The 17,507-nt window shown below is 46.3% G+C and overlaps 1 protein-coding gene across 1 annotated transcript in view; it reads left to right on the plus strand.

Annotated features, from left to right (window-relative positions):
• Window positions 1–17,507, plus strand: part of LOC8024825 (solute carrier family 41 member 1) — an 88,050-nt gene that overhangs the window by 13,505 nt on the left and 57,038 nt on the right. The window contains exon 5 of the mRNA XM_040219247.3: window positions 4,321–4,467. Coding sequence (XP_040075181.1) covers window positions 4,321–4,467 — 147 coding nt within the window. The remainder of the gene's footprint in view (window positions 1–4,320; window positions 4,468–17,507) is intronic.

Raw genomic sequence — 17,507 nt, forward strand, 5'->3', positions numbered from 1 at the left:
GTTTCAACACGACGCAGGTAGCAGCACAACCACAGAAACATAAATATTGCGCTAGAAAACGCAAGAAAACATATTTTAAAGTGAATTAAACGATAATCAAAAACCACCTGGTAGTTGGTTATGAAGCTTCAATGGAATGTCGTGACGACAACATGCCTCTGAAAGCAGCGCCGCAGCGGTATGTCCGCTCACTGGTATAGATTGCCTAGGCCTGAACGCAATACCGAGGCGTCTTGGTGGAAAGAGCCAAAACGAAGTGAGCCACCTTGGTTTCAGCTATCGCGCGACGTGCAAACGCGTGCTTCGGTTGTTCTCAGGTTTGGTGCGCGTGCTGGCCCCGCGATATCTACAGCCCTTGGGTACTTCGACAAAGCGAGATTGTAACGCGTTGACGCCTCCAAGTGGCAAAACTCGTCACTACGGTACGCTTGGTCGTCCGAGGCATGATGACGTCAAGACGTCTGCCGGATCTCCCGAGATGCATCGCGCTCCTCCATGGCTGATTTTGAAGCGCTCGCCAAAATCGCGGCATTTGGAGCAAAAAATATAGCCATCTGCTCAAAATACGACCGTGCGATTATTCATTACAGGCTTAGCTGATCATATTGAACTCATTTCTTGATGTTTTCTCTATATTTCAAGTTTCGATTCCGTATCCCTTTAAAAACCCCAGGCTAGCGGTTGTACTGGACTGGCTAAATTGCTCATCTACAGCTGGGAGACTCGTCGCCCGTTGAGGCAGACCGAGTTCTAGGCTGTATAAACATACACACAACCCAATCGTGACGGCCCACAACGGATCTGGTGTTTTCAACAAAGGATCTGGTGTCTGAAGCATCCGCAAGGGAACACCCTTCTATTTATTTTTCATCTTTCTTTTTCATCGTTCACTTTATTGGGGGCGATAGATTTTTACGATGTTCTTCCTTCTCTTCATCTCAGTTAATATAGTTGTGAGTAGCGTTCTTTCCTGTATCTTCTTTCTTCTCTCTACGTGTGCGCTTCTACCGTTTAGACGTTCAGTACTCGCCCATTACTTTTCAATTTCAATGTTAACGAAACGACGCAGATAAAGTTAAGAAACAAACAGTTTATTTTTGCAGATGACACAGTAATACTGCTTAACTTTATTTCACTTCATTTCAATTCATTTCGCCAAAAACGGAGGCGGGAAGGGGAGGTGGGCGGGTAAGGAAGGTAGAGGAAGCTGCTGTCGCAACTTGACGAGGGCTTCGCCTTCCCTTACAGTTCAGCGTTGGAACAGGGCAGCGTCGAAGTCAAATTAAAGTTCAAATTATAAATATCTTGTACAACATTAGAGTTCTTTAAAACAATAAAAAGCACATCTAATAAAAATAATACGTATATTTTTTTTATCTCACTTTAATATTTACTTTGTTATTCAAGGAACGGTATCACTAGCCACCAGGAACTCTCAGGTCTTTTTTACAGCGGAGCTGTTAAGGGCTAGTTTCCCTAAGATGGTGCCCACCGGATTAGAGATGATGACACCGAACTCTGGACAGCTACCGCTATCTACGAGCGGCGGCGGCAACCAGACAACTGGTTGCCGCCGTCGCTCATAGATGGCGGCAACCTTTCTTCGGAGGACGAAGAGCGGGAGGTGAACGAGCGGCGATGTGCGCAGCAGCGCAAATGGTTCCGCAACCGCCGCGAAACCGATATCGCCTAAAGTTCCACTGCGTCGAGCGCTTCAGATTCCCTTGCGAAAGAAGAGCAGATCGCTCGCCTGGAAAGCCATCGCCGAGAACAGAAGCTACAGCTCCTCTGCTCTTTCTCCTTCACCAGGGTGGAAAGGCTGAAAGTTTCTTGAATATAAGAGAGGTCTATTAAAAGCTAATGTGGTCTTCAGTTTTATTCAACAAAAAAGAAACAGGGTGATCGAATTGTTGCTTGGCGTGATGGGTTCTTTATTTGTGTGTTTTTCGAGTGTTTTTCCTCAACCTTCGATCTGAGCTCAGACTCTTTGGGTTTAGGTGCACCTTCTCCTTTTATAACAGCGAGAAAAATTAAAGTAATATATTTTGCTTTTCTTTAATATATTTCTTGAAGTGTGGGCATGTGCGTAAGTCTCGCGGGTTCCTCTGAAAGTTTTCAAACATGAGAAGAATTCTTTTCTGGAGGACTATCATTTTGCTGTAGTTTGTCTTGGTTGGTGTACCCTACACTAAAACCGTATTTGCTCGTGTAATAGCCGCAATTTTTATGAAGAACGTATACTTGCCTGCAGAACACACACACAACCATTCATCGCGTGCTGCTTAAACAAACGCAGCGAATAGCGAAGTCGAGAATACGATTCTCCGTAAAAATGCGATCGGAGCAGATCGCATTTTTGCGTGATGACGTTACCTCTGTCCCGTAAATAGCTGCCATTTTTCTGCCGGTCGTGGTGATTCGCTATCCCCGTGCTCCACCGGGAAGCAGACACACACGTTTTGTTCACAAACAGCGCGGCTCTTACTCAAGCAAATATGGTGCGTCATATTACATTCTTGGGTACCATGAATAATAAAGTAGTACTTTTTTTAACCAACTTGCGAGTAGCTTATGAATTCTATATATACAGCCAATTGCTTTGATAATTCAGAGCAGAGTTTGTGCATATGCGTCGACCAGTTAAACTCTTCATAAACCATATGCCAACGAATTTTCGCTCCTTAACCCGTTCGAAATACACTCCGTCAGAGTTAAAAAATTACCCTTGCTCGTTAATTGGACGCGAAATCATATTTTGAGTTTTTCTTTAGATTACGCTGTAGTTTGTTGCGCCTTAACAAGCTAGATAATCCAGCCAGTTATCTATATCCCATTGTTTCTAGTGTACCTAAAGCATTAGTTTCATTCCCGTACATGATTAATTTTGTGGAGAATTGTATGGTTGTTATGTCATTAGCGTAGACTAGAAGTAATAAAGGACGTAGAATTGACACTTGTGGTACCCTGTGTTGTATTTTTAGCATATCAGAGGCTTCGTTCATGTGCAGATATTGAAATCGATTCTTTAAATAACGTTCAAAAAGCTTTAAGGCAACGCCGTGTACAGCATAATATTCAACTCTAACCAATAAAGTATTGTGCTGTATCGTATCGAAGGCCTTCGTAAAGTCAAGAAATAAACCTAGTGTGAAACGTCTTGTCGATGTTGTAAATTATTTTATCTTTTATGTGGAGTAGTAATTGTTCTCAGAATTTATGTTTTTGAAAACCATATTGTGCATTTTTATTATATTATATGTTTTTCAGAAAACACCTCTTATCTAGCTGAGATTACATTTTCAAATATTTTGGAAAAAAATGGCTGCACCGGTATTGGTCTATAACTGTACAAGCTATTTTTTTTTTCACCACCTTTATATATTGGGAAAAGTCTCGCAAGTCTTAATTAGTTGGGAAATATTCCTGTCTGCACTATGACGTTGCTATACGAAAGATAATGTGGCAGAACGTATTTAAAGCGTGGATTACCGCGATTGAAATAATTTAGTCAATAGGCTGATGGACACTTTTTTTTCAGTCAATCCTTTACATCCGATCGGCTTAGTCAAAAATAATCAAATGCTCTATTCCGTCCATGACAAAACTTCCCGAATTATCATTTTTTATACTCACCACATCCTTCGATTAATGTCCCCATTAATCAATTATTGCTTTAATCGCGATACACTATTTAACCTGTTAATCGGTTAAATTTTAAACAGCAAAACAAAGTGAATATTCAACGCTTTCACCAGGCAGACGTGGACGATTACACCTGTTTGCAGGTAAAACTTGGGTAAAATATTTACCTAAAGTGAGCTGTACAGGCAAGTTTTGTAACTTCAGACAAGTGAAGAAGGTTATACGTGTCCCAGCCTTCCAACGCCGTGCGAGTGTCCGTTTAGCGCACTAGAGACGTTTGTAAACAATCGAGTGAGTTCTCTAATGCCGGAGTACATAAACGGACCTTTTTGCTTCTGCGACTGAAGTAATAATTTGTGAGTGTGGGTACCTTGGCTGTCCTCAACTACACACTTCAAGGTTGACTTAAGATTCCAAATTGTACACTGCGCCGTCTATCCCATATTCAGGAAGAGCAAAATTGCAATTTTGAGTTTATTAAAACTTTTACACGTGAAAATGAACGGAACCGAGCATTCGATAAAAATAATCGATTAAAGGGCGGCGATTAATCGGATCAACATTTTTATTCGACGCCAAGCCCTAGTTATCGACGGTCGGGAGCCTGCACTGAAGGCGGGACAAGCCGAGCTCCCCCTGCCCTTTTCGTGCTGTCTGTGACTACCGTTTGGATCGCAGGCAGCATCATGGTCAGCGTGGTGGTGTTGTCCAAGTTTTGCCGCGTGAACCCAGACAACGTGTCCATTTCGATCGCCGCTGCTCTCGGGGACGTTGTCACCGTGGGACTCCTAGCCTGCGTCAGCGCCGCCATCTTCCACTTCCTCGGTGAGTGCACAAAGGACGCAGTATATGGCCATGAAGGTCTGTGCTCATAAGTTTGTTTGTTTGTTGGTTTATTGGAACTTTTGACGAGATAGGATTGTCATGGTGCTGAGGCCAAAAAAAATTACACCATCTTCCCGAGGGGAACCATGGGGTGATACAGAGCATCGCGGATCGATATTAACGGTGTTATTAACGGTGTTAGTAACGTTGTTGAACTTCACGGTCCCGAACCTCAGGTTCTGCTGCTCGACGTTCACGAAACAACGCGGCTTACCGTTCTCGAAGGTCGGGTTCCGCCGCTCGCTTCGTACGTTTACGTTGAACTTCACGGTCCCGAACCTCAGGTTCTGCTTCTCGACGTTCTCGAGCCGCCGCTGCTTCACGTTGTCGTAGTTCAGCATCCGCCGCTCGACGTTGACGAATGGACGCCGCTTCTCGTTGCCGTAGTTCAGGGTCTGCCGCTCGCTTCAAGCGTTTGCGCTCAGCGTCGCGTGCCCTTCGCTGCGCGCGCTTCCGCTGCTTATATTCACACTTGAAGGAGAGTAGACTAGAGGAGGAGAGTTGCGCATGCGCGCGCGGTGTGAGTAGAAGCGAACGCACGCGAAGTGCATGCAGCTGGTAGAGAGAGAGAGCGGAGAGAGTAACGCGCAGCTGTTGGAGAGAGGGAAGGAGGAGAGGTGCGCATGCGTAGTGTGAGTGCGGACTACGACGCCGAGGGACATAGACCCGAGCAAGAGATGCTCCGCATCTAAAAGTGACAATGAGTCACCTGACCAGGCCCGCAGCACCAGACTACACTTGCAGCAGATGCGGCAGGCAGACGACTGGTACTGTACTTCAGTTAACCATAAACAAAAAACTAAAATACACAAACAGTAACGTAGTGAGTGCGCAGGCGAGCTGGAGGATGTTAACCATTTTGTTCTTAGCCCGCGACTGAGGCAGGAAAAGAGGAAAGTTTCAAAGTAGAAGAAAAATGAACAGTCGAGGACACGTCCTCGACTGTTCATTTTTCTTCTACTTTGAAACATGTCCTCGGCTGTTCATTTTTCTTCTACTTTGAAACTTTCCTCTTTTCCTGCCTCAGTCTCAGGCTAAAAACAAAATGGTTAACAAATAGTAACTAGATCGCTACACTGCATGTGATCTTGGAATGAAAAAATAAACAAGCAACAATATACGACACAAATATATGACCTAGGCTACAATTACATCTGTGCACATAATTTAGAAGACAACAATAATATGGCGAAAGTAGAATATACGCTTTTGATTGTTTTCTGAAAATTACATTGATTATACCAGGGCCGGTTTTCTCGAAGCGATGGTAAACCCATTTTGGTAAACCACGGTGCCTAGGAAGGAAAACGTACCTAGGTATTGTAATAAACGGCTGGATATAGAACAACAATAATTATATTTGATTGGGCAATAAGATGCGCCATCTATCGGTAAAACAAGCCAGTCATTTTGTTTATCCTTTTTTTCCGCTGGCTGTTATCGATCTAGTATGGTATTTTAAGTCAAAATACAGTAATGTTGTACTTGAAGTCCAATTTATTTGCTTCCGATGGTACAAAGAAATTTTAGCTACCATGCCATAGTTTCTCGACAAATATTCAAAAATCTAAAAAACATTTCCTTCAATATGTTTCGCCATAAACAACGCATAACTTTCTCGTGTTCCTTCCAGGTTGGCAACGCCGGTGCTGTATATAGTCTCGTTTTCGTTGCTTGCAACGCACGTTTCTGCGATTCCTGCTGATCTGTTTGCCCTCTCTTCCATTTGCCCAACCGATCCACCGGTGAAGAGAAGCTAAGCTTCTCGTCACCGTTCAATCGCTGGCCACCGGAGATATGTAGAAACCTCGATGCTGTTGGCATACTGTCGGCGCACTGCGAACAAAAAATAAACAGTACAATGTCCCAGCTGTTCACCAGGAACGAAGACTTTATCGTGGATAACCCCCTTCTCCGCAAAGTAATCGTTGCTCACGAGTTGGCATGCATAGTGTAACAAATTAAACGTGTTAGAATAAATATATACCAACACTCGTTTGCAAAATATTTTTTTACTCACCATAAAAACACTTGCAAGGCGTATGTACCGTCATATGTCTTGGATCACGGACTGCTGAAGAGTGATGCGTTCGCGGAATGCTGCCGTCGGTTAGTTTAGTAGTCCCTCTGAACTACCGCTTTGCTTGACGTGCTAATAGGTTGATGGTGCGTCATTAATATAACAGCCGGATCGAGATGAATGTTCAGCAGAACCAAGCAGAATTATTAGCCCTCGTTGAGCGACGCCACGGCCATTTTGCTTCTAGGTACTGCTCCTCCCTCGGCGCCCCTGCTCTCCAAGTCACGTGACCTAGAATTTCCCCTTCTAGGGACAATAGTTAACTTTAAACCACTGTTCGCGTTCGAGAAAACGGGCCCTGGGGGGAGGTTGCGAAGGTTAGGAATCTGCCAAGATAGTAATTGCGTACCGTAATTTGTTTTAGTTCTGATTATAAAGTTTATATTTCTGAAATTGCAGTGTGCATCAGTATTCGTATATGCAGAAAGGAATAGTTCACGGTCAGTTTTAGCTTGGGGGAATATAACCTTAGACAATCGTTGATTATACAGTGCCTCAATATTCAGTATACGATGTTGTTCAAAGTACTGGGATGTACGATAGCGGCTTGATAGGTTTTGAATAAACCGTATACCTTTTTTCTGCATTAAGCACAAACTAGTCATATTACATTTAGATGTAACCCCCCCAGACAATTAAACAGTAGTGTAGTCGCGAATGAACAGTAGTGAAGTAGAGCTGACGCTTTAGCCATATTGGTAGTGAGGCACGAAATCTATTCAACATACCAATAGAATGTGCAATGTTGCGCTTCACAAAATTTACATGGCATGTCCAGCGAAGGTTTTCATGAAAATGTATGCCTAAGAATTTGTATTCGTTAACCCTTTCTAGTGACCGTGACTGAAATACTATTTCAGTAGTAAGGTTTACTGGTCTTTTAATTGAAGAAAAACAATATATTGTGTTCTGTTAACATTTAGAAGCAGTTGATTCGCATCAAGCCGTTTTGATAAGTTTACTAGTTTAAGTAATACTAGTAAAGTAAAAATACCGTGATTAGGGTCCAGTTTAGTCGGTTTAGCTTTAAAGTAAAAAAAAGACCGAAGTAAAGGAGAGGCCATCAATAGGACCTTTTTTAAAAATGCCATCAAACAACATTGGCGGTGACCATTTCTTGGGTAGATTAAGCGTGTGATTTGATCCGAGTCATCGCCAGACGCTGACGCAGCGCTCGTGTCCAGTACAGACGCAGTGTGTGTGCCCAAACAATGGGAACTCAAATAATTGTTGCACACACCACAAGATGGCGCGTACTTTTGAAAAGGGCCTATTGTTCGTGGTTATTCATGTTTATGCTGGTACAAATTTAGTCACATACTTCCACATTTACCGGCATAAAACATGCCTCATGAGCAGACAGCTATTAAATTTGTTTCGGAAAGATCGACATTCACTCTGCACAAAATGCGTCTAATCGGCCATGGGAACGAAAAAAAAAAAAAGAATACCTACAGCAGAGGTAATTTTGTCTGTATTTCTAGAGAAAATGTGATTTACAGTATAAATGCTTAGTGCGCCAAATCCGCTGTTCGCAGTCTCGACGCCATGCAGGCCCAGAAGCACGCTTGTCAGCGAAGCTGATGGTCATGGAAGAGAGGAGGGGGGTGGGATCGGATGCCCGAGTGTGCTAATGCACCGCAGCTCAAAGCGCGTGCGGCGGAAGCTCCGCTGCAAAACCCAGTAACGTAGCCTCCTCTATACTCGTAAAGCCTGGCAGTTCGACGACAGAGCCATAGAGTGCCCGGTCGCAGATTTGGAGTGCGAGGTTCTGGTAGCAGAGAGCATTTCTCGGGGAACCTGGACCTCAGCGCACAGCTTTTGCAGCGGCGAGGTCCCTCCAAACCCGACGAGAAAAGCGGTAGCGCGAGCAACGCGAGGAGCACGAGCGGACATTCTATCGTTCCGGAGAAGTGTATCTTGGCGTCTCGCCGCAGCGGGGCGCCCGTCACGTGGCTCTACTCCCATCCGTTGTCTACCACTCTAGCTTTTTCGATTTCGGCGGCCGCTTCTCATGGCGATCTGCCAGGCTTTGTCAGTATAGAGAAGGCTATGCCAGTAATCCTGTGTTCAATCCGCGCTCCCGCCCGTCTCGACCCGGATGAGCATCGGATCTGCATGTGGACGTCTATCGCAACTGCAGAAGGACTGCTACCCCAGGCTAACGGTGGCACTAGAATGACTACAATGGCTACGCCAGCGGTCGTACTACAATGACCCATGGAAAATCAATCAGGAAAGCGAGAAACCAACGAAAGCCCTTTGAGTATTTCTGCACGACGCAGACCTTCTGAACAAGCTCTGAAGCTAGAACGCACCACTACGACATTACCGGCATGTCCTTGACCATGTAACTGGCCTGTCTAAGAATGTGTGAGCGAACGTTTGTTTCTTTGTTGATGTGGTATGCTCTAATAGTTTATTTCATGCTAGTTTTTATCGTGTTTATTTAGCAGTTATGTGTATGTGTTTTTTCCACGAAGTAGACGACCAGTACAAACTCTTCTTTTGTGTCTTATCTTATTTTTTCCTCCACAAAGAAAAATAGAAACCCGCCTAAAAGCGGAGTCACTAGCCGCCCACGGCGGCTGACTAACTGCACCCAAATCTTTAAGAGAATTAAAGTTTTAGAGGCATGAACTTTTACCAGTCACTGTTCGCAGCCAGACAGGTCACTCACTTCTGGTGCGCATGCCAGTTGTAAGCATCTTTGCAGTGTCTCGTAGTTTAAGACGGAGGAGGAAGGGCGGAGTATTGGTGATTTGTCTCCTTACTTTTCCGTTCCCCGGAATACTCTCTCGAAGAAAATAAAGAAAATAAAAGACCTGTAACTGCTCAGTCATGTTGTTACCAAAAAAAAAAAAAAAATAGTGAGCTAACTATCTTCACAATCGAGGAAACGTTTGGTCGGTGGTTTCTCTATTTGGAAACCTTTCTTGTATAACTTTTTGTCGTGCAGTTTATAATTTCTTCTTAAAAGGTAGGTTTGTGCAGTAAAGAAAATTCGCAGTTCGCCTTATTGGGTAGTGCAACCTCTGAACTCCCGCTTCGGCTCGTTTTTACAGCGTCACCTGTACTGGGCTCGTTGAACTGGTCGAGCGTCGTGTTACAGAAAACGAACGCAGCGTGCGCGCGTTTATCGCAGGCTTTAGCGCCGGGAGAGTGCGAGTACAGCCAGATCAGCAGTACTTCTCACCTTTTTGCTGACAGTCGCGGTTGAGGCGCAGCGCGCTTGGCCCAGCACCAACTTGTTTTTCCTGGTTTGGCCAGTCCCGATTGCGATGGGGGTTATGTGATCGTGCTCCTCGCCACCTGCTCCCTCGCCCCCTTCCGTCACCCTTTCCTTCGGCCGTGCCTCGGTGCTCTAAACTTTTGCGCGCGAGAATGGGGCGGCCCCAGCATACGTCCGAGCAAACCGCTGCTGGACTGCGTAAACGCGCCCGTGAGAGAACGTCGGCGGCGTGCAGATGTCGGCGGTCTCACCTGGGGTGTTAGGATGGAACGCATTCGACACCAAGATCATGCTTTACGTGAACGTGACGCGGCATGTAGAAGAACGTTATCGACCGAAGAATGGAAAAGCTGGCGTTACCGAGCAATTTGTGCAGCGCCCCTCTTTAAAGTTGCGTTGGTCGTGCGACCAGTCAGCAGCTCCGTAAAGAAAAAGTACCCAGAAGGGCGGTTGTACCTCTAATCGTCGTAGTTACCAGCTGTGCAACTTGTGCCTTCACCGGAATCACCAGGTCTCCACGCCTTCACCGCCTCTTCCTATAGAGTAGGGTCAATCCCGCCTCTCGCGGCTGTGCCCATGGTCACCCAACTTTTGACAGTCCGCCTGATTAAGCGAAAATTTCCTATTTTGTGATTGGCCGTTCATCAATGGGGCGGGGCTCCGGCGTCCCCCGTCTCTCGTCGGCGTTGGGGACGCAGAACACCGTCGTTCGGCTCAAAATCGTCTCCAGTGGCCCGATTTCGGTCCGAAACGGATTCGAAAACCCTGTCCCCCGGCTCAATCGCCGGAACGGGTTAAAAAACGGCCGTGTGAATGATGCAATATGTTTCGGATTGCCTTCTGCGACACCCGGTCCGCCGCCGTCGCCATCGTTGCTCGCTAGGTTACAGACATGTGCACGTTACCCCAAAGAAGTAACTAAATACCGTTACTCGTTACTCGCTCAAAAAGTAACGAAATCCGTTACTCGTTACCGATTTTCAAAAGGAACGCGAGAGTTACCTCAAAAGTAACGAGTTACTTTTCACGTTACTTTGACGACCCAAAACACAACTGTTTTTGTTCCATGGTTTATTATTTTATTTTAGTAGTTGGACTTTAGCAGTAGCTGCGTCTCGAAATTTTCATCAGCTGTTTCCCCGCTTCCTTAAGAATACATCTCCGGAGGCGCTGAAGACTCGTTGAACTGACCAGGGGCGGATACAGGAATTTTCTGAAAGGGGGGGGGGGGGGGGGGGGGGGGGTCAGGTGTTGGCCAGCGTACCATTTGTTTAGGAACCCCCCCCCCCCTCTCCCTCGTTTCACGCCCTAAATTTTACACATGCAGAAATCAAGAGAGGGGTCAGGACATCCGGACCCCCCCTCTAAATCCGCCCCTGCTACTCACGCGCTCGAAGGAACGGCTGTGTTGTGCTTTAGGAAGACCTAATGAATCTTCGGAAACTGCGCCTTCATTGAGGACAGCTGGTATGGGTTCTATTCCTTCCCGTGTTAGCGACCTCCGGGTTTACATTCGGTCCGTACCCTGCTCTAGAAATAGAAGGTTGAACCAACGAACCTTATTGTGTTCGCTGGCTGAAGTATATTCCCAGTTGTAGAGTTTAGTACATCAACGTTTATCACTAAACACGTCAGTCGGACTGTTCGACTGACGTGTTCAGAGATATACGTTGCTGTACTGTCATACTGTTTAGTTGTTTTTCGGGTTGGCCATACTTAGGTTAGGCGCATACTTATAGGAATAGGCGCATACTTAGGTTAGAATAAAAACAAGACTGTTTAAACGATGTTGTACACGTTACTTCTCAAAAGTAACGAGATACCGTTACTCGTTACTTGGCCTTAAAAGCAACTAAGTACGTTACTCGTTTCTTTTCTAGAAAAGCACCTAACTACGTTGCTCGTTACCGAAAATAGTAACTAGGTAGAAATAACTCGTTCCTAGTAATGCGTTACGTACATGTCTGCTAGGTTACGATATTTTTCGCGGGTTCCCACTGGCTCTCCATACGAAGCTGGTCACGAGGTATGCGAGTCCCTAGGTGCGTACCTTCGTACTGCTCGCGCGGCTCACGTGCCGTCGCGCACGCGCCGCAGCACAGAGCGAAGAAACTGGTAGCGTACCTCCCTTTATCGATTGGTAGCGCAGGTAACTTCCTCGATTTTTAGTTCATGCAGCCACCGCCTGGTGCCGTCGGTATGTGGAAACGGTCCAGTCAATCAAGACGCAATGTCATCCAAATGTCGCACCAGCTGACCCTGTCCATTCGCATCACGTCACGTGATCATCCACGGATATCTATATATATTTTTTTTTTTCGATAGCATTTTGAGGGCGACGAAACTGACAGACCTTGTGCGTCTGTCCGGGACCACATCCGTAGCTAAATTTAGGAAGAAAATGTATCGGCTAAATTTAGTCGAACGCGTTTGCCCGCTGAATTTAGCAAAAATAAACCTGAATTTGTGACAAATTGCCACAATATTACGTGATGTGACCGACCCCACGTCGCACGACGTAACATCATGTAACGTTATGAAGACTCGTAACACCGACGTCATATCTCGGTGTGACTTCACGTGTGTACGTGATCCATGTGACGTTATAGTCACGTGATTTGTGTGACGTTATAGTCACGTGATCTGTGTGACGTTATATTCACGTGACGTATATGGTGTTACAGTCACGGGACGTATGTCACATCACTGTCACGAAACGTTAAAAGACGTCAGGTTTTCGTTGGTGAAGACTTATTGTTTCTTGATTGTCCCGTTCTGAAAGCTGTGGAAAGATGGGGAGCAATGCTTCGTCGAAAACTAACAGAGGGAGAGCCCACGGAACTGGACGGGTCACTGATCGTTTACATCAGTTTAGTCAGCTGCTGCAACTATCGCAAGATGAGAAGTGGAAAGAAATGAAAGCCGTTTACAACTCCCTGTAACGCCGGATTGGAGCGCAGCTCTTGAAGAGGAAGATGGAAGGGTACTGAGGGATATGAGACTCCCTGAGGTCACGTGACCTCAGGGGGGGGGTCACGTGAAACTCCCCCCCCCCCCCCCAAGTAGACCCCCTGAGATCACGTGGCCTTCCCCCCGCCCCTTAGGTCACGTGACCTCAGGGGGTCTACATAAGGGTAACTCTCATAACCCTCGTGAGGGTAACCCTCGTGACCCTCGTGGGGGTAACTAACCCTCGCAACACTCGTGAGGGTAATGCTCGTGTCCCTCGCGAGCCAAACCCTGGTGAGAGCAACCCTCGTAACCCTCACGAGGGTAATTCTCGTGACGTCATTATGGGAAACTACCCATATTCCAACGCGCGTGGTGAACGCGCGTTGGAATATGCAACGCACGCAAGCGGTGAGCTTGCATGCAACGCGCGTTCACCGCTTGCATGCATAGGTCGGCATTTTAAGCTGTCCTCACTCAAACTCACGATCACTATTTTTTCCTCAGTCAGAACTCACGCCCACTCACGATCACGATTTATTCAAAATAGGATCATCACCCGGACTCACCCTCACGGCTCAACGCAAAACCAAAACTCACTCGCCGTCATCATCATGGTCGTCACGCTCACAGATCATCACGGTCATCACGCTCACAGGTCATCACGAATCATCAGACTCACAGGTCATCACACTCACAGTTCCTCACGGTCCTCACACTCACAGGTCATCACACTCACAGATCCTCACGGTCCTCATACTCACAGGTCATCACGGTCCTCACGGCACTCACACTCTCAGCTCCTCACGGTCCTCACTGTTACAGGTCATCATGCTCATCACACTCACAGGTCCTCACACTCACAGCTCCTCACGGTCCTCACACTCGCAGGTCCTCGCGGTCCTCACACTCACACAGGTCCTCACGGTCCTCACACAGGTCTTCACGCTCATCACACTCACAGGTCCTCACACTCACAGGTCATCACGCTTGCCGGTTGCTTTCTTTGTGCTTTTCTTTTGTTTCTCTCAAGCCTTTGGTTTGTCTTCGCGTGAGTCGTGCGGCGGGAAACTTCTGAGCCACTAATCCAATTTGAAAGGAATGTACTATGTTAATGTTTATGCTCCGCACATTTCTACCAAATTTCGTAAACCTGGATGAATTACGAAAGAAACTAAATGCAAGCTGACTAAAGTGGGTGCGTTTAACTTTCGCCTGCTGACAAGGGCGGCGGGGAAAACAGAAACGCGCCTTCCAACAGGTTACACAGACAATGTCGCAGTGATTAGAACATCGCCTCGCTGTGCATACCTCGCTCATTTGTACACAGATAAACAATTACTACATATATCACCTCCGTTTCTTTTCTTGTGCCACCCACAGGTACTTCTACGGAAGTTTATGCAGAATTTATATATAGTAAACATATGGGCATCGACCCATTTTTTTTGTGTGTGTGTGTGTGGGGGGGGGGGGGGGGAGAGAACGGTTATATTAGGTAGGGTGGTTGCACGTGACGGCGGTTTGAAATCTCACCATAATCCCTGTTGACAGTGGTGTCTGTTAGTGGTATGCTATTCTATGAACAGAGGCCGCGGTGGCCGAGTTTTCTTCTCACTTGAGTTGCTTCTGATTTTGTTGATCGACCGTGCTTGCCGGAGTAGGCTGCGCTTTAAGGAGAATCATCGGCTTTTCAGTCATCTCGGCCTTTATAAAATACTGTCAGCATTCATTATCTTGATATATGCAGCCGTCCTTGAATTGATTTTGTTTGGATTGGTTTGACTTTGGCATGACTTTGCTTGGTTTGGTTTGGAGTGGTTTGGGGGTTGGCGGCCGTCCCCATGTGGTTCTTTGTCGCGCTCTCGATCATGTAGGGCGCGCCACTTTTCATGCGGCAAACCGCGTCATTCTTGACGCGTAGTTTTATATTGGGCAATCAGTTCGTCGAACAAGGTTTCATAGACAGATTGTTTCATCGACACTGCGATGTTTCATCGGCAGATCATTTCTTCGACATTTGTTTCATCGATGTGTCATCCGAAGATCGTTTCTTCGACATTCAATGCTCGACAGAGCTTATTACTCAGCCACCATATTACTACATTTCGTCGACACTTTTTTTGTTCGTTTTGTTTTACTCGTACGTCTAACGACATTTCTCTTCCTCTCTCTTTCATCGACGCGGCGTTGGCTCCTTGACGTCATGCGTTCTTCGCGTGTTCGCAGCGCACTACGGTGTCCGCTCGGACAGGGCGCAAGTGGCGCAAGCGCAAATGCTCCTCACTCTTTGTACGCATGCAGTGCAGCGTGCTGTGCGTGGTGTTGGCTGTGCGCTTTCGTCGCTTACGTTGCTGGAGTGGTGCGTGCGGCGCGGCGGCCTTTTGCTCACGTATGGCCGTTTGGCCGCGTGGTCGGCCTGTCTAGCGGATATTTGTTTACTAAAGGAGCGTGCCCTATGGGGGGGGGGGGGGGGGGGGGGGGGAAGGGGGGGAAGCTGAGGGTTGGCGCTCGGCAGCCAGACGGTCGGACGTAATTGTTGCTTTCTGTCGTGCTTTTGGCCGCGTGCACACTTGACGCTCGCGAGATGCTGAATCATTCCAAACTTTTTCTAAAAGGAGTTTTTCTCGACGCAGTGGTGGCTTAGTATACCGCTCATTTTTTGTAGCGACATGTGAGGCTTATTTTGTGTCCAGTAATGCACGCGAAATTCCAAAACTGACGTTTTGCAAGTGTTGCGAAATAGGTAGTGACGTAGACGTTAATCTGTCGGTTTCGGTAGTCTTTAAAAGTCCAATGAACGAGGCATTTGCATTGTTATAGAGTCGGAGCATAAGGAGTTTGAGCGAATATAGGGGGCGCTCCGATCGATCCAACATGGCGGAAAAGAGGGGGATAGATTTGCGACGCCCGTAGATCGGTAGCGTATAAATTAAACAAAGCGTGCTGTTCTCTGTTTGTTTACGTGTGCGAGACGATCATCGCTTCAACCAAGACCTACCGTGATAATACAAATGAAGTGCTCAAGCCAGTCGAAGGTAAGCAATCTTGCCATAGTCAAGATATCTGTGCAAGTGTTCAACGTGAGCTCTCACGCTGGTGCAGCTGTTCTCAAGTTGAACCGAATGCACTTGGGTTCAAAGAAAGGTGCACATCAACAATGTTGGCGCGTTGAAACTTTGACGCGTACTTTATCTAAAACTAAACTTATCGGTCTGCGGCTACAAACATTTTCGTTGACGTTGCTTAGATGAAGTAACCATTCAGGCCTCGCATTAAACGGTGTTGCGAACTCTTCGGTTGTTCTAGTTAATTGTGCTCAAAAGCGGTTGGATGGAAAGTATGACAGCTACAGCATACAAGGGACGACTGAGGTCTTTATCCTGCGTTCTATGTATGGAAACATCGGTATCCTTGGTGTTATATTGCGATCAGCTGGTTGCCGATCGTCCTGTTTTTATGCATAATGTAAACAAGCCCCGGAAGCGCCAATCTCATTTCGATGTGCTTGTGCACCCCTACAAGCCTCCTTTTGGCTCTTGTGGAAAGCTTTATTGTAATAGCAATAGTCTCATCGGCCGTTCGAGTTGTATGTACCACGGTGATATCTGCTGTGAGTGATGTGCAAAATAAACAAGTCTGTATTAAATGCCAGAAGGAGAACAAAGGTAAAGCTTTTTTTACTTTTTTTTTCTTTTTACAAAAGAGGGCAAAGCTTCTGAAACAAGAGCAACCTAAGCTGATATTTGAGTGTGCTCAAGAATGAATGGCAAAAGGTGCTTATGCTAAGTGGTAGATGTACACAGTTAATTTTCTTTTGCCCCTGCATTGTAAATTGAAAGATATGTATCAGCAGAAGGCACTGTCCTTTTGAAAATGTATTTTATTAGGGCAAAAATAGGTTTTCATACACAACCGAAGAGTTCGCAACACCATTTAATGCGAGGCCTGAATGGTTACATCATCTAAGCAACGTCAACAAAAATGTTTGTAGCCGCAGACCGATAAATTTAGGTTTAGATAAAGTATGCGTCATAGTTTCAGCCTCAAACGCCAAACATTGTTGATATGTACCTTTCTTGATGACAACTGCACCAACGTGAGAGAGCCCACGTTGTCGCACACTTGCACCCATATCATGACTAGGGTATGGCAAGACTTCTTGCTTGAAGTGAAGATCATCTCGCTACGACTAGCTACGACCACACGCCGCAGCGATGCAGGGGTCGAAGGGGCGCAACGCAGTCAGTCGCCGTCACCCGACGCAGCTCGTTTGGCATTCACAGCTTTCCGCCCAGGTGCTTCGTTTGTACTTGGAACCAAGTGTTATTTTCTGTGCTTGTGTCTGTGCTCAGTGGCTGAATATGGGCCTCAAGAGCAGTTCTTCAGGCTCAATAGCATTCGCCGAAGAACTTGAGAAGAAAATGCCACCCCGGAAAAAAAGCACGAAGACACAACGCACCAGGTTGGTGGACTATGCACTGGTCGCGGAAACCAGGCCCTGCGGAGTATACAACAAATGCAAACTATCTAAAAAAAAAACATTTTTAGGCTCAAATTGGCTTCTGCGGACTAAACGCCTGGACACTGCCTGTTATCATGCATTGTATATTCACCACTGTTTGTTGCGGCTTGAGACTGCCTTCCTGTAATGATGCAGAGGGGTCAACTGAACCTTGAAATAAACATATTTAAGCACATCTAGACACGATGTTCCTT

This window comes from Ixodes scapularis, unplaced genomic scaffold (assembly GCF_016920785.2).
Source record: "Ixodes scapularis isolate PalLabHiFi unplaced genomic scaffold, ASM1692078v2 PGA_scaffold2__306_contigs__length_199485367, whole genome shotgun sequence".
NCBI classification, from domain to species: domain Eukaryota; kingdom Metazoa; phylum Arthropoda; class Arachnida; order Ixodida; family Ixodidae; genus Ixodes; species Ixodes scapularis.